A 24,568-nucleotide genomic window follows, 5' to 3' on the forward strand; every position below is an offset into this window, starting at 1 on the left:
CAGCAGCAGCAGCACACCCCCAAGCCTTCCTTTCATAGCTACCTTTCTTCTTCTTGGTCTCTATGTCTTTATTTTCCCAGCTTTTATGTTCACATTGATTTACACATAAAGTTATGGCTCTTAGTGGTTATGCAAACCACTCCTGCAATCTCACCATTAACATATTACCATGGTGACATCCTTATCACCGTTTAACCTTGCAGTTCATTACTAAGCAAATCTCTTTCCAGCGTGATTTCCAGATCGGGACAAAAAGTTCAAACAAATGAGTTTGATTTTCCTTCCCAGGCACCAAAGGAGGTTTATCAGGAGCTGGACTTGAGTTTGCACATCCACGGTGGGCTTTGTGGGTACAGTGGGCAGCAGGGGAAGGAGCTGGAAGCAGCACCAATGCTAATATCATCTTGCTGCTACGGTGCAATTAAGAGCCATTAATTTCCCCTCTGTTGGTTGTGTAATTGCACTGCGGGGCGTTCTGAATGCTGAGCGTGAGTGAGTCTGCAATTGGAAATAATGAAGGTCAGAACCTTCTGGCACGGCTTAATGATCCAATTAGTTCGTTTGACCCAGAAAGCAGCTGTGGTGGCACCGAGCTCCGTGTGAGGAACAAGGCCGCGGGTTCGGAGTGTTTCTTAGCCCTGCAGCTTGAAGAGAGCAGACCGGGGAGCGCTGGGCTCCTGCCATGCTGTGTGTGTGAGGGGCCAGCTGTCGCTCGCTTGGTGCCCCCTACTGGGCTATATGACAGCGTGGTTCTTGCTGTTAAGCAGCTGCTTGTGTGGCTGGGCTCAGCGGTGCCTTGGTGTCATCCAGCCCCGTGTTGGGGTGTTCCCCGTGCCGCAGCTCCGCTCTCGGTCCCGGTCCGCCGGGTGGCGCCGTGGTGGCGGCCGGGCCGGGCAGCGCCTCGGCCCGCCCCTCTTTGTTGCGGCCGCCAATCGCGGCGCGCTGAAGGCGGGGGCCCGTCTCGTGGTAACGGCGGGGCGGCATGGAGCGGAGAACCCGCACAGCGGCCCGGCCGGGGTGTCCGTGCGGCGGGGCTGGTGGTGCCGCGCGGGGGGCGGGTACCTGCCGGTAGGGCCGGCACCGCGCGGAGCGGGACGCACGTCTACACCCAGCTCTATCGACAGACAGCGGCGGCGGGGCACGGTCGCCCCCCGCCCGGGGCATGGCGGAGGGGCCATGACGGGCGCGGCGGGCGGTGGCGGCTCCCGCCGGGTGTCGGCCGCGGCCAAAGGCGGGGGCCGGTCCCGGAGCGCTCAGCCGCGGGCGGCGGGCGGCGGCAGCGGCGGCGGGTCGGAGGAGGAGGAGCAGCGGGACGGCGGGGTGCTGTTCCTCGTCAATAAGAGCGGCTTCCCGCTGGACGGGCAGACCTGGGAGCGGATGTGGGGGCACGTGGAGCGGGTGCATCCCGACGGCAGCGCCGTGGCCGCCGCCATCCGCAGCGCCGCCTGCCTGGCCCGGGTAAGGATGCGGGGCGGTGGGAGCGGGATGCGGCCCTACCGAGACCCGCCGGTGGGAGGGGGTTTAGAAATAGCGATGCAGGGTCAGGGTCTCCCGTCGTGCTGCTCCTGGATCCCGCTTGCTTTATAAACACGCGATCGGCAGCGCTGACATCTCACTGGAGTGGATCGGGCTGGAGCCGATGCTCTGCAGGGGCCGTGCTATGAGGAGCAGGACAATGCCGGGCGGCAAATGCTGTGACATAGTGACGGTCTGAGCCTGGTGTAAAGTGTGACCAGAGCAATGGAGGGGGCTCCCAGCAGATTGATGAGGGTAGGGATGGGAGCTGCAGCCGTTCTTCTGTCCCCCGTCACCTCCCCCCATTGCCTGTGCCCCATCTCTGTGTGCTTCTGGACACCGGGGATGGAGCTGTGGTTATGAAGCTGGGATCTGGTATTTTTCATGCCCCCTGGTCCCTGAGAGCACTCAGCACCTCCTGGGCTGTGCTGGGTCCTTTGTGCTGCCAGTGGCATTAAGCAGGAGCTGCACGCAGGGATTGAGATCAGGGCAGGTGGAGCTCTGCCCGCTGACCCAGCACACAGCCGGCCCAGATCAACTTGCCTGGTCGTGGTGTGAGCAGCGTGGGCCTGGTTCCTGCATAGCCACATTGTGCCTGGAACCATCCCAAGATGCAGAGCAGTGCAGAGCCCTTCTTGCTGCGAGCTCTCATGGTGTTACATCTGGAAACCTTCAGTCACTCTTTTTTTTTATTTATTTAACTATTTCTGCTCCTGAAACTTGAGCCCTGTCTCAGTGTCCATCCAAACCGAAGGGGCCGGGGGTGGAAGGAACTTGTGAAACGGAAGAACTGCCTCTAATGAAGAGCGTATGCCTGGGAATTTGTACTAAGAAACGCTCACAGTCCCCACTCGTCACTTGTTGTGGCAGCAGAGCTGTCTGCAGGGTTCCCATCTCTCTTGCTGCACTGAGGGTGCTGGCGGCACATTGGAGTCACAGCCATCTGGCCGCTTCCCACTAAGAACACATTGCTGTGTGTCAGTGTGTCTCTTCCTTTCCCTTTTCTGAGGCTACACTGTCTGACAGTAGCAGTGAGCTGAATGCGGGTGCTGGTCTCCTTGGGAGGTGTTTGTCACAAAGCAAACACTGTGCAGCTCACTGAGAGTGAGGGTGGGAGCCTGGGCAGCCAGGTCCATAGGATGGAGGCACCGTGTGTTTTTATAGGTGCTGACCCTTTGTTTTGCAGCCGTGCCCCTGCAGTAGCTGGGTGATGACGAGGATCTGTCCCTTCCGCATGTGGCTGTGGGCTGAGGAGCCACGTAGCTGTGGGGATTAGATGTGGATTGAGGGCTGGGCTTCTGATGGTGCTTTGGCACCAGCTGATGCCTTAGGGGATTTCTGAAAAAATCCCATTATGGTACAGTCTCTATCCCTAAGTGTCTTAATACCATTAGCTCTCTGGTGCCCTCAGATGGCCTTTTGGCCCCACCAATCCATTTCTGGCAAGTGCTGGGATTGTGTTTCTGTTCCCATGCTGTGGGGTGCAGGCGGTCCCTGTCACAAGTGGGATGGCTTTGTCTTGTGCCTAAGTTCACTCAGATGTGAGTTGTGTGCTGCAGTGCTGCACGGCGTTAAGTGCATGCCTCTGTCTTAGTAACTCAGCCTCCTGTGGGGAGCAATGTCTGACCTCTTCTTCTTTTCTCTGTGCTCAGCCCTCAGTGCCGCCAGTGCCCAACTACAAGCTCTCTATGTCCATCCCGGAATGGCTGCAGGCAATACAGACCTACATGAAGATGCTGCAGTATCCTCCCAGTGCACGCTCTTGCAAAGAAGGCTGACCATGTCCAGCATGGAGCACTGCCTCATGGCTTAGCAGGGTTTGCTGGAGCCAGTCACAAGGGCTGGGGATCACTGGGGGAGAAAGGACACCTCAGCACCGCTACGGACTTCTTGAGCCTTTTCTGAGGAGTGTAATGAGCCACAGCAAAGTGGGAGCTGTGGGAGGGAGGAAGGTCTTGGAACATGGCTCTGCATTCCAGCCCTGCAGCCTGTCCCTAGGACAGCTGTGTTAAGAGAGGGGGATAACGAAGGCCCCTTTCTGCATGTCCCAACTGCTTGGAGGTTTCACTAGCCTGGCACATCCCAACCTGGCCTCCCTGCTGCTCTGTCACTGCCCTGTGCCTGATAGCCAGCCCTTCCCCACACTGACAGATAATGCTGGGGGAAGCAGCTGCTGGCCTGGATGCTGACTTGGCTGCTCTTTTCTGTTTGCTTTTTCTCTAAACTCTCCCTTTGTGTGTGAGTGCGCTGGGGGAAGTAGTGAAGATGAGGAATGAACATCAAGTCCTGGTAAGGATTAGGAAGGGATCTGGGTGGCAGCTGGAGGAACATCCAAAAATAGCAGGGCAGAGGTTGGGATCAAAGCCCAGGCAGCAGCTGCAGGGCAGGCACTGCTGTGCAACCCCCCTTGGGCAGAGAGAGCTACAGGGGGGAGGGCTGCACTGAAGGGGAGGCCATGTCATGCAGCTCAAAAAACCCCATCTTTTCCTCCAGTGGTTTTGAAATGCTGCACTTTACTGTGGAGCAGGAACAAGTCTCAGAGGTCGGGTTTGGCTCTGTGTTCAAAAAGGCTTCAAAGTGAGCTGGGACTGGGGAGCAGTATCCTGGCTTCCTTTGAGGGATGAAGGAGGCCGTATGTTTTCAGAGCACTCTGTGGAAGGGCCTCATGAATTAAGTTTCAGAGGTGGGTGGGAGGGAAGGAAAGTGTTGTTTTTTTTGTCTTTGTTTTTTTTTCTGGAGGTCTCTGAACTCTGACTGAAGTGAGTTCTGAACACCCTGATGCAAACTGAAGATCTGTATAGCAATGGTCACACAGTCATCACATCATACAGCCATGGGGTTTGGCTGCTGGGTGTCTGTCCTCTGCCAGCCTTTGTGAGGAACTCTCGTATGCTCGAGGTGTTAACTTTTGTTCTTGAGTTGCACTTAGCAGGCTAGTCCCATTTTCAGTGCACTGTGTATTTTAGGGAATGATTTATATTTCTTAGGTATAAATAGATGTATTGCCATGCAGTCAGTTTACAGGCTGACCAAGTTAAAACTTACAAAGGAAATCAGTTCTTTGAAACAATGAGTACTGTTGGTTGGTTTGGGCTCTTGCTTGAAGGGAAGGCTTCTTTTCAAACTATCACCCATTTCTTTTTCAAATGCAGCTCAATGACAAATAGGAGCTAAAGGAAAAGAGAATTCACATCTCACAAATGCCAAATGTGTCGTATTAGACGAGTGACCTTTTTGCTTCATCCTCCACCTTATGCGGATTAATATGTCATAAACTGTGATTTTATTCTTTGTCTGTTTAAGTTGCTTTCCTTAACATACAAAATCCAGATACAATCACACAGGAACTCAGTTCTTTGAGATCAGAAAAAGCAGACCTCTAAGTGGGTAAGTGTCTTTGGAGGTGCTACACTGTCTTGCTGCCCCGTAAATACTGAAGGCACTCAGCTGTTGCAAAGCAATGTAGTGGTGTGGGAGGTCTCTAGTGCCACAGTCTGCCCTGGCACAGCCATAGCTGTGTGTCACTGCCTTTGCAAGGAGTCCCAGCTTGCTGCCTCCTGTGACGAGGACCCATAGCACGCCAGCAAGGGCTGAACTTGCTCAGTGTCCACACTGTGCTGGCCAAGCTTGAATGGGCAGGGCTGGAAAAATTCAGTTCTTGTTTGCTGGTGTTGGGTTGGGAGGGCTGGGCTGTTTTTATGGAAACTATGTAGGTCTGGATATTCTGGTTTGCCCTATAATACCATTGCTGATGGTAAGAAGAGATCAACTGTGCACATTGCTTGGCATTGTCTCTGATGTTGTTTTGTGCTCAGTTATTTCACCTTTGAGGATCGCAAGGAATAGCTTGAGTCATGGTCTTGGTTCTCCCTTTGCTGGTCAATTTGTCAGTCCTTCCCCTTGGTGTGGATGACAGCGAGTTTTGCAATACAAATATCAACATGTGTGCAGGGAGTGTGGCAACAAAGTTGGGGCCTCTTGCGTGTAAGAACTGCATCATGATTTTGACAGCTCTTTGAAAGGACCCTGTACGTTGGCAGATAGGGGTGGGAGGTGATATTGACAACTCTTTGTCTTTTTTATAGAGCGAAACTTAGACAAGCAGAATGTAATGACTCCTGTAGGCTGTCCTGTCTGGCTCTCCTCAGCTGTCTGTCGCTAATAGTGTGTCGCTCTATATTTCCCATCGTGGCTCTAGACTTCAAGTTTTCACCTTGCTGACAGCAATCTTTCCCACTTCCTTTCTGTGTAATTTTACTGTACTGGTGGAACTTGTTTAGAAGAAATCTTGTGCTTTGAATGATGAATGGGTTTGCAGACACTTAAACCAGTTTTCGGGCTGGTCACTCATTTTTAAAGTTGTCCCATTGCTTTCATCCAAGGAAGTGGAAGATGAGATGAGCTCACTACTTGAAATGGCTGTGTTCTCTGGGGCTTGATGAAAGTCTGGCTTATGAGGACAGTGCTTTTTCCTTAAAGGGAATCAGCATGGAGACACAATCAGGGCTTTTGATCCTCTTCTAAGTGGTCTAATTTCTTCCATTTATCTGCCTTTAATGTTTGTGGCTTGGGTACTCATGCTTGACTTCTTGTTGCAGCGGCTTCTGAGCAGCCTACTTTGTGGTGACAGGACTTCAGGAGAGCTACAGCAAGGGGCTCTGGAAATGGTCTGGCTACTAGGCGCTGGTTTGCCTGGCACAGTTGTCTTCCTTTCTCTTCCATTAGACTCGCACAGTGTTAGCTGCTAAGCCTGCACTGGTTTGCTCCTTGACATAATGGACAGGATGGCACAGGATGTGTGTGGGATCCCTCACTCGCTTTTGAAATAAGGCAGGAACCTGCTGACAAAGCAAGGTTTGTATTTGCGAGTGGATCTGGCAAGATGCTGCACTATCCATTCCTACCAGCTCTTGGAAGCAGAGGCTGTTACCAGAGTCGTGATTTATTGATGCTGAGCATATTGTTTATTTCATATTATGAAGGCTCAGGCAAATGAAAGTATTACGAGATCTCTGGCAGCCTGACTTCATGAGTGGTGGCTGGACACAAAGAAGTAGAGCGCTAGGTAGGAACGATGAATATTCATAAATTCACGTGAAAGTGTCCTAAAGCAGCTGGAGCATATTAATGAGTATTTCTGTTATGGAGGAGGACTATTATGGAGATTTACTGTCAGCATCAATGTGATACATGAGAGAATAAAAATGTCTGGCTGGGCTTAGGAAGGAGAGCATAAATTATCCGTAGGAACACGTAACATTAAGCAACACAGGCTTGATACAACTCTGTCTTTGTAATCCCTTTTATGAAAAAGTCAGTTGGCCATCGAGTTGCATCTAGACTGCCTGACGCCCTGTGAGTTTGTCTAGACTCAGATGATGCTTCTGAGAGTGTTGGGTTGTGCTGCAATGGCTTTGTAAGTCAGGGGTGGGAGAGATGTGATCCAGAGAACTGTCTTGTTTCTGTTGTATTGGCAGTGTGTATGTGAAACTGGATCTTAGCTTGCCTGGGTTTGCTGTACTTGTACAGAACCCAGATTTGTGGGCATAGCATGGATGTCGTGACCCAGGGTGATGTCCTTGGTTTAGGCCTTTCATATTGGGTAAGTGAAGGACACTCAGTGGAGTTCTGCTCTACTGATACGATATGTGGTAGGTGTGAGAGTGAGCTCTCTCTATGTATGTTTCAGGCACTTACTGATAGGACTGGTTTTCTTTTTTCATGCAGGATTATAACGGCAGAACTTACGTTACAGCTTCTGTTTGTACAAATCTGATTTAAAAACTGGTTATTCTTTAGTCATCACTCTTTAAAGCTCCCAAGCACTGGTCATGTAAGAGCTTCAGAAAAACAAAATTTATTTCTGGATATGTATTGAAGTCTATGAATGTTAATTCAGTGCTAACAGACTTTTATTCCTGGCTGCACAACAGGCAATAAACCCTCTGCAAGCTTCTGTTCTAGGATAGAGATATGAGCCACAATGTGGAGCAAGCATCTCTGCTCTGCACAGAGTAATGGGGTAGGTAGGTAGGTGTGGTGTTGCGCTGCTCCCTCCATTCAGTGGCCAGTTGGTCACTGTAACTCCAGCTGAAGCAAATAAACAATGGATTGTTGGTGCTTTGAGAAATGATAGAGCTGCCTTTGGGCTGTGAAGGTGGAGCCGTTCTGTGGCTGCAGATAATCAATGGCAAGAGGAGTGTGATCGGATCGGAGCAGTCACGTGGGAAGTATGTAACCAAATCACAGGGAGGAGGAAAACCACAATACTATTTCAACATACCATATTATTAAGAAACTCTGATGGGGCTGCAAAGGAAAATGGGCTCATCCTGTTCCCAAACAATAGACTGCAAAGGCTTTCGAATATCTGCTTCTTTCACATCGCTATGGTTGGTGTGTGGGAGAAGTCCTTTGGCCACTGGTGCTGGGAACTCAAACTGGTGTTGGGAAGATCCTCGAGAATGGTGGCTGCACTGTTTTATGTCTGTCTACTTACGTTGGTGCCTTTCACTTCTCTTTTTGCTTTGTTTGGGAAGAGTAAGCCTGCCAGGAGCCTGAAGTCAAAAGGAGTGAGGTTCTGAGGGTCTTATACATAGGAGAATTGTGTGTGTGGAATCTGATGACCGGAAGGATTTAAAGGCCCACAGACAAACCCTGTGCAAAAAGGGAATCAAAGCACTTGGTGATATTTCTTTTTTAATTTTATTTCTCCCTTTCTTAAATCTTCATTATCAAATTTAATTGTGTAGCCTTTCTTGTCACAGTTAATACATGAGACAGCGTGGTAAGAATTCAGCAGTGAAATCGAACAAGGGCAAAGCCAAAGAGCATTTGTAGTTAGTTGTTTATGAATAAGCTGGATGCAGTGTAGGTTGTTCTAGGTGACTTAGCTGATGAGCAGCCTGCAAACCACTTGTGCTTTGGTTATGGTGTGTAGGGAGGATGTGTGGTGTGGTTGGAAAAAGGAAGGCAGTGATACCCTTTGGTGGAGCGAGGAAAAAAAACTGAGAGAAAATAGGTCTAGAAACTTACAGTTTATCTGCAATCTCAGGAAAGAAACCCTAGTGCAAATAATCATCTGTAACAGAGTAAAGCTGTAAGTAACAGGCAACATGAATTTAGTTTGACACATTTTATCTCTATGAGCTTGCAAAGGCTTTTGTGCATAAGGGAGAAGCTGCAGAAGTGATCCCTTCACTATGGCTGCTAGTAGCTTCCAGATAAGGCCGGGACATCCAGCCTAAATAAAACCATTCTGACACAGGGACCCAAGCTGATGAAAAGCTGCACTCAGAAAGTGGCATATGGACAAATAGCTGGTTCTTGGTCTGGCAGAGCTGTCAGTTGAGGTGTGCAATAACTGTCCTAGGTCAATGATTTTTTTCATTAGTGGTGTGGATAAGACTAATTGTTTGCTAATGATTGTGCTTGGCGCTCCAAGCTGAACAAAGTGACAAGGGTTTGTAAGACTGAACTGGGATTCAGAGTGATATTGGAGAGCAAGAGGTGGATTGGAACAAACAGGTGGTATTTTAGTAAGGACAGTTGCAGAGAATGGTTTTGGGAATGTTCAGCTGTGAGGATACACAATGGAGGATGTGAGGATTGTTTTGCAGAGAAGGATCTGATTTTATGTGTTTATTTTTAAAGACATACAGTGTGAGTCAGCAAGGCCAACAACACCGGGTTGGTTTGCAAAAATATAGTTGGATTGAAAAGATAATTAGCGTTTGTATTGGAGTGGTGGGATCAAGTAAAGGGCTACGAGTGAAAAGAGAACAAAAGGAAAGCAAGAAACATTGCCCAAGGTCTAGAAAACATGACTTGCGGCAAAGTCTGGGGAGGGAGGGCTGTAATAATAATAGTAAGTGTGGGTTTGCTTTGTCGTGTTTGCAGAGGAGAGGGTTGATTACAGCCTTTTGTATATATAAATGTCTGTTGCAAGAGGAGAGTTAATAAATGGTCTCCATGTCCACCGTGGATAGCAGAAATAGCTCCTCATTTAAATTGCATAAATAAAGACTTAGCTTAAACATTAGGGGAGCTTCTTAGATGTGAGGTTAAGAATAGGATGGATTTACTGGTGGCTTCCCAAGCCTTTGAGAACCCAGTTCAAAGTAGGCTGGAAAATTATCAGTGAGGAGTGATTTAGGTTTGGCTTATGCTACCTTGGGGCAGAGTGGTGGCTTAGGGATTTTCTGAAGGCTGTCTCCAATGCAAATGCAGTTTTGAGGCCATGGTTCAACTGAGGCTTGTTAAGAGAGGCAGAAGGGCTCTGGATGGTTATTGAACTGGGTCATCCACAAACTCTGTGGCCTGTGTTGCAAACATGAAGGAAAAAGAAAACTTTGGGTACTGCCCAAGACTGGGCATGACAGGGTGGTGCTGCTGGGTGCAGAGATCCTCAGGGCTCTGTTCAGCTGGCTTTCTGTGCTCCAGGAACTCACAGGAGTGCTGAGCACCCTCTTGCTTCGTGCTGAGGTGAAACCTGGACCTGATGGAGAGACAGTTCTGCAGGGTGGCCCCTGGGCCCGTCAGCCCACAGCTGGCCCTGGGCTTCACACCCGGTCTTGTCCTTCCAGGGATGGCTGTGATTCTTGCATCCTGATGCTGAGAGCAGGAGCTGGACAAAAGGGCTTGCCATGCTGAATTAGCCTCCGATGCTATGTAAATGAATGGGAGAGATCTGTCCTCAGCCACAGTATATCAGTGTGACTTTTTTTTTTAAAGCAAGTGAAATGCCTCTCCTGGTCAATTTAAATCTATCTTGATAATCATGTAGCATCTTGAAGGGCTGTACTTGTAAGCAGAGCATATGTTAAATAGAACTCAGTACTTCTGTGACAGATATATTGGGGCTAATTTGGCTGCTCATTTAGGCCGATTACTTTGAAGCCTCCCTCCCTGGCTGGGGAATCATTAATGTTAAATCCAAGCTGACGACTTGATGGCAGGGAGCTTGTGCAGGCAGCTGCTAGTAGAGCCGGTGCTGCATGCAGTGGTGAGGTGGTGACCCCAAGCCGTTGGAATTGCCTTGAATTGCTGCAGGGGGGATGAAGGGGACTCATTATATCCCTGCCAGTCCTACTGCTTGGTGCTGGGGCTCCTGTCGCTGATTGTGAGTGTGGCAGAGGCAGGCTGGCTCTGCTGTGCCCGCTGTACAGCAGGCAGCACGTAAAGAGCAGTTGTTTACAAATGAAAAGATAATTTCTAGCCTGGAATCTCTGTGACAGGCAGTAATAGCAGTGGAAGCTGCGCTGCTATTTACACTGAATACAAGGTTTAGAATGCATGAGATGGCTGAATTGGGAAGTGGGAAAATAGATTAATGGCTTGAGATGCATATTCTCATCATCTTCTCTGTTAGAAATATTTCTCTTTTTATGAACCTCTCCTCAGGGAGGGTTAGAGGAGACTTCAAAATAGAAGTCACCCTTTGTTTCTGTTTTTAGCATTGTCTTGCTGCCACTCCATATCGCTATTCTCCCTCCTGGTAATTTTTAAGGAGTCCAGATAAATGTCTTGAGCTTGCCATGATCCCAGGGATGTGCAGCTTCTGCATTCCTGTAGGAAGTCCTGCATTCAGGGCAGCCCAGAGGCATTGAGGAGCAGCAGGAAGATACTCATCTTGCAGTGATGTGAGGTATCTGCGCTGGCAGAGCTTGCTACAGAGCAGACTTCGATAAAACGCCTCAAATTCCAGCCTGCATCTATATCTATCAGCTCAAAGAGGGGCATAATCTCTGAGGGGATCAGCTTGGTGCAGCCATGTTCCGCAGTGCAGAAGGGATTTTGGCACACAGGGAGCTCCTAATAGGTAGCCCTAGGGGTGGGCTGATACAGTGTGGTGCAGGAGGCTGCTGTTCTTCCAGCGCTTCCAATAACAGTTGTCACGCTCTCACAAGGTGCTGCTGTGGTCATTGCACCCACCCAGCAGGGAGCCGTGTCCCCTGCATCTCCTGAGGCCCTTCCAGCTCCAGGGACCTGTACAGTGACCTGGACAGAGCTCCATGGGAGCCTCAAACCACATCTAGCACCTGCAGAGATGAGAAATGGGGGTGTCTGGTTCCTAGAGTAAAAGGGAACTTGGTTCCAACCATAAGGACTAAAAGCTTTTTGTCTCTGTCCTAGGTTGATGGAAACAGCAAGAGAAATGACCAGGGAGTCCTTACCTATCAAATGCCTTGAAGCAGTCATCCTGGGGATGTATCCTTTCATGTGTCTGTCACTTCCTACTCTGCAGCACTGTTGAATCTATCACCTGTCCTGGAGGCTGTCTGAGATGTGCACAGCCAAAGGTGAGTGTACACATTTTGGGGGCTGTCTGTGCTGTGGGTTGGTGAGCTGTCAAGATGTGTCAGGAGGAGCTGGGGAGGCTGCGTGCTGTTCACAAGCATCAGCTGCCTGCTGCCCCATTAATCTGTGTAACATCAGGATCTTACCCACAGTGCCCACAAGTGTCTGTACAATCCCTCCTTTGTTTAGTTGTTTGCTGCCTGTTGCTGTTGAAGCTTGTTAACACATGAGAAACGTAGGTTCTGTGCTGTGTTTTTGTAATATTTGCATACCAAAGTTGTGTTCGCTTTTTGTTTCTCAGCCCGCAGTTGTGGTTCATGCAGAAGCCACAGGTGTATACTGTAGTTAAGTGTTTGTGCTTTACCTTAATGTAATGGCTATTGCCTACTCAGGTTCAGAAAATAACTAGGGTATTTTCCTTTGGAGACTGAATCGCTTCCTGACCCCCTTGTTCTCTCACTAATAAACAAACTTGATTGTCCCCAGATGCTGGAAAAGGGCAAGGCAGCCCTACAGGTACTGCTGTGCACTGGATATACTTCAGCACAGCTGATCAAATTTGATTTCTAACAAAGAAACCCAAACCCCAACGCAGAGCGGCTCCTGGCAGCACGTCTGTGCTGTGTTCTGCTTGCTGCTGCTGCCCCCTCTCGTGGCAGAAGGAATTGGCACCTGTTGTAATGCCCGGTGCTGGCGAGGGGGTGTCTGAGAGCTGCACCCCTGTGTGCTGCTACCTCCTCCTGCACAGGGCCTGCTGATGGCTTGAGAGCCCTGAGGACTTGGTGGCGGCAGGCGGCTCACACTGACACCAATGTCTGAAGGCCTGTCATGTTTACCTATGTATCAGGACTCTATTTTGTGTTACTTGGAGAACAAAGTGGTGAGGGAATCCCCAGGAGGAGCTGATGCTGCTTTGCAGTTGTGGTAAGAGTCAGCATGTCTTGTGGTGCTGTATTTCTGGTCCTGAACCACACAGCACTCAAACACGGGGGTGAGTACATTGGTGATACAGAGGTGACCATGGTCACCTGAGAGTATCCTTAGTGGTTGAAAAGTTTTGTCCATTTTATTTTTCTTTCTGAAAAAGCCTTTTTTTCCAAAATTATTTTTTCCTGCTTTTTTTTCAAGTCTGATTTCAAGTTTTGGTGGGGGCAAAAGAGTTGAAAGCTCTGGATGATACCATTTTGTATCATCTGAAGTTTCTTTGGGGATGGATTTTTAAGCTTTGAATGGATGTTTCTGCCTCAAGACAGTACTTGCAAAATGTTTATGGAAGGTTTTTACTTGAGATTACCTCATGAGAAGGCTTAGAGGGGAGAGTAGGACAGGGCTGTCTTTTCCTTTGTTTTCCAGTTCTTGCATTGAAATCCACAGTGTAAGAACAAGGGCTGCCTGCTGGGGTGGTTGTCTAGTAACACGTTCATTAAAGGAAGCTAAAAGATACCAGCTAAATATTTAGATTTTATATTAAAAGCGAGGTGTGGGCACACAGAATATCAGTAGCAAGTAAAAAAAACTCACCTGAGTGTATGAGTTTATGGAGCCTCATGTTGTGCTCCAGGTGTGTTTCTGAGGCACATCTCTGTAACAGCATCTCCTTGGCTGATTTTTAGCTCAGCTGTGAGACTTGAGATGCTGCTGCCATCTGTTCCCTTTCCTGAGTGTCACATCATTGAGTTGCATCCACCTGAGTTGAGCATCCTGGTGTGTGTGTGTGTGTGTGTGTGTTTGGCTTCCAAAAGGAGCGAAGCCTGGAGTTGCTGACAGTGCACCCTTAGTGTGAGCCTCCATTCAGAGCCCAGCTTGCTCGGGGTGGCTTAGCCAGGTGTCATTTAATTGAGCTGCTTACTGGCTTGTGCAATTGCTTTTTGCAGTGTGACTTCTTATAAAATACTTCAGCAGTCCCTCTTGGTGCAGAATTAAGTTTTGCATAATTGCCTTCGTGCTGGATTTTGAAATGTTTCTATCTGAGCTATTCTGTGTGCTCACAGCAAAGGAGCAGCTGCTGTGAGATTACCAAAAGCTCATACAGATCCTCTAGCATTATATTGATTGCAGCAGTCTGCACAGATCTCTGCATAGCTGTCTGAACTGGCTTTGTGTCTTGTTGCTTTCACAGGCTGCTCAGCAGTATCTAACTGGAGGCATTCCTCCTGCTGCCCTCCTGGGGCTGCCTCTCAGCTCAGGTGTAGATCAGCTGAGTAATGATGTGTTCTCCACATCCATTATGAGCAAGGATTGAAACTACTTGTGTTCAGGAATGGGAGTAGTAAACCAAAAGGTGCCATGGGAATTGTATCCAATTGCTGTATTAAAATGTGGAGAGCAAAATAATGGAGGGTGAGCACAGATTCTCAGGGGTCTACAGAATGCTGACTGACTATGACAGGAGAATCTAACTTACTCCCACTGACTGCGGTGTCCCTGTCCTGGTTCATGTGAGGTAACCAGCAGACCTGTGCAGTGTATGAGACCTCCTGCTGTCTGATAATGTCATTAAATGGGGAGAGCAGAGGTGCCCCAGGAGGAGAGATGATTTAATGGCTTTATACTCTGCCTGTTTAATCACCGGGTGATGTTTATCTCTGCTGGAGTCCCCCTTGCCTTGCAGATAAGTTCTTGGCAGGGAGCGAGTGCTTTGGTTAGGGGCAGATTTTCTTCCTGTGGTCACTGCAGGGTGCCTGGGATACTGGCATTCTCTCCATCCCCTCCTTGCTTTCTGCAAGCTTGTCTTCAGCCTGACCTGTTTTCTAACTGGAACAGAAGCAGGGAGGGCCCTGCTGAAGAGCTGCAGCCCCTCTGGTAGCTGGGAAGAGCTTGTCATGACTTTCATCTTCATGGCCGTGAACTAGTCAGCTCAGGCTGCACCTGAGTGTTAGAGAACTGGCTCCCTGCTCAGTCAGCAGGGCCATGCAGACCAGGGATTTCAGTACTGCATCAGCTGCAGGTTCCCATGAGCAGTTGTGTCCAACCAGCCAGGCTGCCCTGCCCTCCTCCCTGGCACCAGGCCGTCCTGGCCGGCACTTGCTGTCAGAGTTTCCCTGCCTGCTGTCACATGGTGCATGAGTTGCTCCCTTGCTTTGGGCACCAGTGGGCTGGCACCCTGCAGCTTGTCCTCTCACCACCTGTTGAGCTGGCAGCGGTTCCCAGCGGCTGCGGGAGACTGTTGGTCATAAGCAACACAAGCTCGAGTAGCCATGGGAAGCCAGCTGCTGCTGCGTAGATGGCATCAGCTGCTAAGGCCTATTTCCAGAAATGTCAGCGTCCAAAGCCTGGAGCCACAGTGGAGCACGTGGAAAGATCCCGCTCAGATTATGTATTTAAAAATAATTTAAAAAAAAAGCATTAGAGAAAACCCTTTCTAAATTTGCTCCTGGCAGATGAAGGAGGTGAAGAGTTCCTCTTCTGGCTGCAAGCTGCTCTGCACTCCTCAGTGGGGAGCACCTATTTAGGGCATGGTCTGTAACAGAGAGCAAGAATGCTGGGATTTCTGTGGGACTTTTTTGGTAGTAGAGTTTACTAGGGAATAAATTAATACACAGAAGGGCTGACTATGAAGCATTGCTGGAGTCATCATGTGGGTATACAGATTTAAAAAAAACAACACACAACGAAACGCAAGCATCCAGAATGTAGTTTTGCTCCAGAGTTTTAAAACGGAGTCTGACTCAGATCATGCCTTAGCTCAGCATGTTCATAGACCCAAAGATTGGTTTGGGCTGGAGGGGACCTTAAAGCCCACCCAGTTCCGACCCCCAGCTCAGCTGCCCAGGGCCCCATCCAACCTGACTGAGTGCCTGCAGGGATGGGGCACCTCAGCTCCTCTGGGCAGCTGTTCAGGGCCTCACTGCCCTCTCGTTGTGCACTACTGAGCATTTCAAATGGTAGCCGGGTAGCTATGTTCTCTGGTGGGGCTCTGGATGTTGTCTGTGCATTTTCTCAGTGGGGGCAGGAGGTGTTTACCCAGAAGGTGACAGGTCGGTCTCCTGGGTGACATCTGAGGAGATCAGCATCCCTCCATACTGTTTTTTGGCTGTGTAGCCCCATGGCTGGGCCCTGGGAAGCTGCTTTGACTCGCACCAGGACCAGGATCTGGAGGGCACTGAGCTGTCCTCACATCTGCCTGTGTCCTCTCCTGCTCCATGCAGTGTCAGCATTGTGCTGTGCAATTTACTCCCTGACTCTCCATCCTGCAGTTACAGGCCCAGCTCAGAAATGTGATTGCAGCCGTGGTGTCAGCATGTCATTGCCTTTTGTTTGCTACAATACAGCTCTACTTGGGCAGAGCAAAAAGGAAAAGAACTAATAATGACACACGGGCGGAGGGGAAGCCCGTTTGCTGTGTATTTCATCTCGGGTGGGGACTCTCATTAAGCAGTCCCTTGGCAGAAGCAACCTATACCTAAAGGTTAATTTCCACAGCAGTTGTTCCTGGGTTGTTTGATGGTGGGTAATTTCCATCCACAAAGGAGCCTTTTACTGCTACCCAGCGTTTAATGAGATTAAATTGCAACTTCTGCTAGGCCTGGTGGCGGAAGTGTGTATGTGTGGCAGGCGGCCACCACGCTTTGTGTGGGCTCAATAGAAGGGCGCTGGGGAGCGAGAGAAAACCCTTTCATAATGAAGGGAAAATAGTGGCGATGTTTGAACGCTTCGTAGGTGTTAATAAAAGATACTGCTTTTTCAGTTACACGGATTGATAAATACAATGGGCTTCCGTAAGAAACTGTCTGCAGGACAAGTTACTGTAATGTGACTTTGATAGATGCAGGATGCTCCTTTTAAGGCCCGGAGCAAGGTGACCTCAATGAGATGACGGTGGGCCGAGTTTTGCAGTTGTCAAATTTGCTGTGGTAATAATGTTTTGAGTATGTGAAATTCATCCAGACTTGTGTAGATGATGTACCTCAAATGTGCTGAAGCATGCTGCAGCCATTCCTCAGCACTGCACCTGCCCTGCCTGCGGACAGGAGGCCTTGTGGGCCTCAGTGCCTGGAGATGGGGCTCGGCTGTCCAGGTTTAGCAGCACGGAGCCATGCAGACTTGGCACCGATGCAGACCTGCTTGTGTGAGGGAATCTTTCTGTCCTTCCCCCTCTGTGAGGGTCACTGATGTCCTGAGGAAACCACCTGGGCCAGCATGCAGCTCCCCTCTGAGATCACACATTGCTGTCAGAAAGCTTGGCCCTCAGCCACTTCCCCTGGTGCGTTTGGAGTGGCCAGCCAGCAGTTCAGGGACAAATTCTGCTTTTTAAAAGATTTGTTGGTGGCCATATGTGTCTGTGCTAATCTGGAAACAGTAATTGTCAACCTGGGAGCTTGTCTTTATCTCAGCAGTGAGTTAGATGTACAAAACTGGTCTTGTATGAGGAATGGCCAGACTGAGGGTCATATTGAAACCCGGATCTGCGACCCCAGAGAGAATTCTGATCTATTTGTACTGCTTAACAGCTGCAGAAATGTGTGAAAATGAGGATAAACAGCCTGAGTCCTACCAAGTGTCAACGGTTCCCCTTTGGTTTTGGTGTGAGATAAAGTTGTTCCCAGGGATCTGACAGTGCAGGCTGAGCACTGTCATCATCGCTTTGTTTTTCTGTTCTTCCCCACAGGCGTGGTAGAGTCAGGCCCTTTCCTGCCTCAACAACTGTGTCTTATTCTCCAAACAGTAAAACGGGCTTTAGTAATATTGACAGCTGCTGGGACACACTGAGAATACGCTTGTGTTTGCATGGGCCCTGGCAGTGAAAATCATTGGGAGGTCTTACAGCTGTCATGTGGTGCTCCCTTCTCAACCCCGTTTTTGCCTTGATTCAGTGCACAGATACCTAACAAATGGGCAGCCCTCTGTGGAACGATTCCCCATCAGCTTTAAAACCCACTTCTCAGGGAACTATTTTCATCATGTGGTGCTTGGGATTTACTGCAATGGCCGGTATGGATCACTGGGCATGAGCAGGCGCTCGGATCTAATGGACAAACCTCTGACTTACCGAACTCTGAGCGACCTCATCTTTGAATTTGAAGACTCCTATAAAAAGTACTTGCATACAGTCAAAAAAGTCAAAATCGGATTATATGTCCCACATGAGCCTCACAGCTTTCAGCCCATTGAGTGGAAACAGCTGGTCCTCAATGTATCCAAAATGATGCGCACAGAAGTCAGGAAGGAGCTGGAGAAGTTTGCCAGAGATATGAGGATGAAGGTAGGTCTGGCGCCTGGTTTTAGTTCCAGGATCTTCCCTTCAGCCTGGGAGACACTGGAACCCCACTTTCTCCCCTGGCTGGTGAGGTGTCAGCACTCAGATTGTTCTCTGCATGTTTTCTAGCTCTGGTTGAGGGTGGCCAGAGAAGGCCATTGGGACCAAAGCTATGGGGTTGCTGTACAGCTCCAAATCAGGCAGGTTTGGCATTACATAGGGGTGGATGCTTGTAGCACAAGGAAATGGGCCTTTCCTCTATCTGCTGAGAGGTGCAAGTCTGTAGAGGAGCGTGAATGCAATCCCTGAGGTATGCAGGCACATGTTGAGTTGAGTCACTTCTCCATGTAGGGCATGCTTCCCACCACCCGTGCTTCAGTCACGAGGTAGGTGAGGTGGGGAGGGAAGGAAAGCAAACCCTTGGCAGGACCAAGGGAAGCACAGGGAGAGGGGGCTGGCTGCCAGAGGGCTGCAGGGTTTGGCTGCCCTTGGGGCGAGGGGTGTCCCTGAGCATGCTGCCAGCACGGCTGTGGGCAAGAAGCCGGTCACAGCTAGGGCAGAAGGGGAGCTGGGGCCTCTCCAGCTTTCTGCTGGCAGCAGGAGCTGAGCAGGTGCATTGCTAAGTATGGGGCTGGCTCTTTTGGAGTGGTATGCAAGTTATTCTGGGTTCCCACACCCTTCCCTGCTGAGGAATGGCTCATACATGGCAGCTACATGCCTTTTTGGTAGGGGCTGAGGCAGCCTCCCTGCTCCCTGACAGAGCACTGTTGCTGGCGTTGGTGGCAGCAGGACAGCCCTCGCCTGTGCTGCCAAGTAGGGCGGGGGGGTTGAGCGGTGCCCTCCCTCTGCCTCTGCTGCGTGTCTATCTCTGGGAGTCCCCTGAGGTTCCACAGGGACAGAGAGGGCCGTGTCCTCCGGCCATGCTGCAGCCAGGTGGGCCCAGCGAGGCATCACTGCTGGCTCTTTCACACTGTGCCTGCTGCTGAACACATGCCTGGGGCATGGGAGAAGGAGGCAGCAGTGAAAGGTGCTGAAGCCTCGTACAGGGCTTTAGAGGAGCAACAGCATGTTGGGCAGTGGCACAGATAGGATGCCATGCCAGCTTGTACCCTGAAGTCCTCTTAAGCAAATATGCTTGATTACATGGTAGTAAAGCTTTTTTTCCCTTTCTTCTCTATTCATACATTTCTAATAACACCTGGAGAGCAAATCACTTGAAGTGGGCTCCAGTTAAAGAAGTCCATGCAGGTGTACACCTTCCTGAACTTAGTGCTTGCTTCTGCTAGAGGCACCAGGTCTGTGTTTGTACCAAGCCATGACACTGCGTCCTGTCCTCAATGCCCAGGCCACAGCCCTGTACACTTGAGGGCTGAAAACCCTGCACCGAGCTCTGCCCACACGAGTAAGGTTGTGCCTAATGCCACCTTGAGCTCCTGTTAGTCACAAGATGACTTAATTTGGAGCTTGAGCCATTTAATTCAGATCACTTAGATTGCAAGAGGTGTGATCTGGAGGACTGAGTGCTGAAAACAGCCTGAAGCATCAGTGCTGTGCCAGTGGAGTTCCTCTTAACCTGGACATTTCAATGAGCCCCAAGGGACTGAGGGCTCAGTGTGTGCCATCTGTGCTATTGCCTGAGGCCCTTCATTTAAGCTTTTTTTTATGAATTGTTGCCATCATGGAACACTTCTCCCTTTCCTCCCCATCTCCTGCAGATTCTGAAGCCAAGTGCCCATTCTCCCATGAAGGAGAGGTCGCGGGGTAAGTCGCTGTCCCCTCGCCGAAGGCAGGCCAGCCCTCCGAGACGGCCCTTCAGAAGAGACAAATCGTGAGTACTCCTGTGCTGTCACTGCTGCCATCACTGCCATACGAAGTTGGGGGTGATGATATATTTATTATTTGACAGTGTACAGAATGTAGATACTGGCATTTATAGGAAAACTGTACCAGGATCTTGACTGCCTGAGAGGCCCTCCAGGCCAGTAGTGCTGCTTGTCCCGGAGCTGCTGTGGTTACTGGTCCATGATGGCTCCTCTGTATGGTGTCACTGGAAGTCCTGGTGACACTTGTTTGGTTCAGCTTTACTGGGTGTTGGATGGCTGTGACAGTGAAAGTATGGATTCCACCTTTTATTTTTTTCAGTTTTTATACAGTATATTTTTAGGAGAAATGAGGAACATATCTTGGGGTGCAGGTGGCCTTTACAGGGAGGAAAGCAGTTTGATCACATTTTGGGGTGTTCAAACATAAATATTAGAAACAGGAGATCTCCCGGAGGTGTGGGGTGCTCAGCTATCTACTGCTCCGAAAGAAGCTGGATTTCCTGTGTGTAGCCCTGGTATTGGGCTGCTGTCCAGGTTAGGTATTAAGGAAGAAGTCAGCCTTTCTCTTCTTGCCAAAGCAGAAATACCTCTCTTCCGTTGTAAACTTTTCATTTTAATTGGTTTAAAGAACTGGGCCGCTTCATTCATGCTTCGTAGCTATTTGTTTTTCTGCAACTGAGTGGGGAGGAACAGGCAGTGACTGCGAGCGATACCTCTAAATGGACAGAAGTGAGCTGCCAGGCCTTTTACAGCCACCAGCACACTCCATACCTTAGATGTGGAAGAGTCACGCTCGAGCTGCACTGCTCGGTGCCAGGAGGCTGACAACTGCGAAAGCCCATACGTCACCCAGATTAGTCACACATTTATGATCACCTCTTTTTAAATAGGCTCCCAGACTACTGTCTCAGCACTTATTTATTTATTTTAACGTGGCTAACAAAGACATTAGGCTAACTTTCTAAAGATAACTTCCAGATAGTTTAGCAGCAGATGATTTCACAGCAGGCTTTTATTTTAACTTGTGAATTCATACTTGGGCCACGATGCTGTGCTTTAGATGTCATCACTGCATGCTCCTGGCTTAATGCATGAGTAATTACAGTCATGGCTGGCTCCGCTCCCCCCTGCCTCATCTGCTGGGTTCTTTTGGAGGGAGGGGGTCCCCTTTGGGTTTCTCCCAGTGTAGTACAGAAGTGCAGTACAGGCACTGCAGCTCTGTCTATGGTTGTATGGTATTCTGAACCAAACCCTGCATCTCATCTCATGGGGATGTATAGCACTGGTGCTGAGACTGGGAGTCCAAGAACAGTGAGAGGTGTGCTATGTGAAGTTTCCAGTGTCCTTTCTTCCTCCCTCTCTTTAATTAAGTCAGCCTCGATAGTTCTGCTTTATAATTCTCCTCTGTTAAGTACTGAGACATGTTTGCTTTTCCTCTGTGAGAATAGCTGAGAGCCTGGAATGAACTACCAAATCAAATGCTTCCATAAACTATACGTTGCCAAGATTATTTATGTTTAAAATGTTGCTACAGGAGCTTCTCCATTGCATGCTAAGCAGGGAGAAACTGCTGATTGCTCAGTCTTGAAGTTTCATTTGCTCGGAGTTGTGAATGTAGTAACAAACAGCATGTGTTTCAGTGAGATAACTGAAGTGAATGGCTTGATAATACCAATCTATAAGATGCCTGGAAAATGTCAAGTCTTCATCTCAGGCTGTTTGGCTGGCTCTCGAATTTCATGCAGACTTAGGCAACGGGAAGGCTGAGACTTTTGTTACCAATTGAATCTCAGCAGTTCTTGTGTTGCTGTAAAAGCCAGAGCATGGACGGCTTGTTCTTTGTTGGTGCTGAGCTTTAGTGGGAACCTACGTGAGTAGCTCAGGTTATGCTCATTTATGTAGGAAATCCAGCATGCTCGTGCTTGCAGTGAGAAAGCTGGATGTAGTCAGCCCTAGTTTGAAGTAAGCTGTAGCTGGTTCTCCTGGTGCTCTGTTCCTGTGTGGCAGTGCCAGATCGTTCTCCTTTCCTCTCCTTGTAGGCCTGCGGTGGTGGACAAGAAGGGAGACCTGGCTACGCTCAACGAGGTGGGCTATCAGCTCCGCATCTAACTAAGCCATAGGCTGGACAGAGGGCTTCCTCGGTGCTTCCCACTGCACTTTACCCTCACTCAATTGGAAGGAAAAAGGAATGGGACTATTTATTAACTTGTGGATGCTTACAGTAAAGGTTTTATCTAGAAAATAGAATGGAGAGGATTTTTCTTGGTGGCTGTATTTATTTCCATTCAGTTCATGAAAATGCATCAGTGAAGAGAACCTTCACTTCTATCATGTAGGACATAACACCAGTTGTATGTGAATTTCTACAAATAGTGTTTCACTATACGAGCATTAATTGAATTTGGACATTGTGCTGGGTGGTACCTTTGGGATGGCTACAACTCATACCCTTAGTATTAAGAAGTGCTGGGTGCAGTGTTTAAAAAAAAATAAATCACATTCAGTATTAATAGTCAATTCAGCAATAAAAGCAACCGGTGCAACAGTGGCATGATTTTTTGAAGTGTCAACGTTACCTCACAAATCCTAATAGATATGCAAAACTATCAGTATTATTGTTTTGTAACAATTTTGTACTGTTTCCCAGCATTCCTGGTAGTATTAAAATGGCACTGGACGTGTCCTGCCACCTCTATTATTGTTTTGTGCATGTTGCTGAAAGACGTTCAGTGGTAGTAATATGCAAGTGGATTCTTAAACATGCATTTTCTTGGGGGAAAAAAAAAAGAGCTTTTTTAAAAAATAATGGTAATTGATTAATAATGAATTTCTAAACTTTCATAATTTTTTATACTTTGTCACAAGCTTTTTTGTCTTTCTTGACTACACTGCTTGAAGCACAAGAAGAGATTGCTGTTTTTGTAGAGCTGAGAGTCCACAATAATGGTTTGTTGCTTGTATATGTTACTAGAATCATGGAAAAAATGTCCACATTGCTGAGTCTTTACACATCTCTTTCAAAGTTTGTGTGCAGCTTTGAACCTTGTCTTTGAAAGGTCAAGAGCTCTCAGATAGTGATGCCTTGACATCTTATATTAAGATCAGACATCACAGGCTGAAGTTGAGCTTCCACTGTGCTGTCTAGGGAATTTCTCTTGTATGCATCGTAATCACAACAACTGCTTAGTCAGACCTGAATAAGGAAGCTTGTACTGGAACAAGTTCAGCAATAAAATACACTGTGTGTCTGAAATAACCAAGAGCCAGGCTTGTCTGCTTCATCTCCTCCTCTGCTCTTCTGCTGTGAGACTTAGCTAAAGACCTGCGATGGATGGCAGCATTCACAAGTGACGTGGTAAGAGACCTTCATGCCTTTCACATTAGTGAAGTTCTCTGGAAGCATTTGAGCGCTGCATTCTGAAAATATTTCATTAGGTGCCTAAATAGAAACTGGATTATTCCAAACATCCAGCCTCTATCCTTTGTGCTGTGCTTATAGATTATACTGCCATGGGCCTTGCGTACCTCCTCTTCTGGGCACGCGCTTGTTTTGGAATCTCATAGAAGACAGGGCATTCTAACGCAATGACAGTAATACTGAATGAAATGGAATGATGTAAGCTCCTAGAACCCTTCTGCATCAGCCAGGAAATGAATGAAAACAGAAAGAAACGAGTGTGTATACTATACCTCATTGCTTGCTAAGAAGAGTCAATGAACTCATCCTAACTAGGACAGGAAGCCAACAGAGACCCAACAAGCTTCTACAAACAGCAAAACGCTCTTCAGTAATCAGTCTTCATGAGGCCTGGAAAGAAGGCTTTTCAAATGTATTATACTTCTTTATACAAGATCACTTGATCAGCTACATGGAGGCCTTTCTCATCCCTCTTTCCCCAACCTTTTTCACTCCTGTGTTCACAATAGGAATTTTGGTTCAGGAGTGAAGATGAAGAGAGGGAAGAATTCTTTCAGTAGAAATTGTTGTATAATTTGACATCAGCTACTGAGTTTGGTTTACACTTTGTGCTGTCCAGTGTCTTGTGACAGTTTTCGTCTTGTGTCTCTTAGATTTCTCATGGGTAAAATACTGTAGGAAAACTGACATGGTGATCAGCTGTATCATATAGCATGAGGGTATCTGGTATGTTTCTAGTTTTTTCTATGGAACCATAGTTTACTACCCTTTAACTCAAGTAACATTGGTTGGTATAAATCTATTACCAACATCCAGAGCAATCTGAGTTATTTTTTCTTAACTTCTAACTTACACTAAAGCTCTTTTATGCTACAGAGCTGTTCGGAGGTGGTTCTTGTTCAACAGAAAATTTCTCTTAAAACTTGCTTATTATGGCATTTGTCTTAATGGTGGTTCTAGTGGCTGTTTTTTTACCTTCCTGCCAAATGGTCAAATAATGTAGAAAACATGCATGCTGTTGTTTTTTTCATGACTTGTATGCTTACGCACAATGCGAGACTTCAATAAAATATCATGTAGTCTTTGTAATGAATAAGGGTTACTTTTTGTTGTGTCTAACACTGGCTATTATTGGTAAGTGTCCAGGTTGTGATATTCCAGAAAATACCCAAGTCGTTTTAAAATGTCGCAGTGACACAGTATTTAAATACGTGACAAATAGGGGAAGCCACTGATCAGCACATCCAAAGCATTTGCTTTTAAATTAGCCTAAAATTTAAGATTCAGACCAGCCCTAGAGCGTGTGTGGAGTAACCT

The 24,568-nt window shown here is 48.2% G+C and overlaps 1 protein-coding gene across 3 annotated transcripts; it reads left to right on the top strand.

Moving 5' to 3' along the window:
- Positions 1-929: 929 nt before the first annotated feature.
- On the top strand, positions 930-24,344 carry VASH2 (vasohibin 2). 3 transcript variants are annotated; one of them, XM_015857295.3, is made up of 7 exons: positions 937-1,458; positions 3,168-3,256; positions 4,846-4,902; positions 11,650-11,724; positions 17,635-18,016; positions 19,726-19,838; positions 21,873-24,344. In XM_015857295.3, exons 1-7 carry the CDS (start codon positions 1,177-1,179, stop codon positions 21,940-21,942), a joined length of 1,068 nt encoding a protein of 355 aa, XP_015712781.2. In that variant the 5' UTR covers positions 937-1,176; the 3' UTR covers positions 21,943-24,344. The 3 variants fall into 3 exon arrangements, with proteins under 3 accessions (XP_085397273.1, XP_015712781.2, XP_085397274.1); XM_085541147.1 differs by lacking the exons at positions 19,726-19,838; positions 21,873-24,344 and having other exon boundaries at positions 930-1,458; positions 11,650-11,816; positions 17,628-17,761; XM_085541148.1 differs by lacking the exons at positions 937-1,458; positions 3,168-3,256; positions 4,846-4,902 and having other exon boundaries at positions 11,679-11,816; positions 17,628-18,016.
- Positions 24,345-24,568: the final 224 nt, after the last annotated feature.

This window comes from Coturnix japonica, chromosome 3, assembly GCF_054131305.1.
Source record: "Coturnix japonica strain WE chromosome 3, WE-NBRP24, whole genome shotgun sequence".
Classification (NCBI taxonomy): Eukaryota; Metazoa; Chordata; class Aves; order Galliformes; family Phasianidae; genus Coturnix; species Coturnix japonica.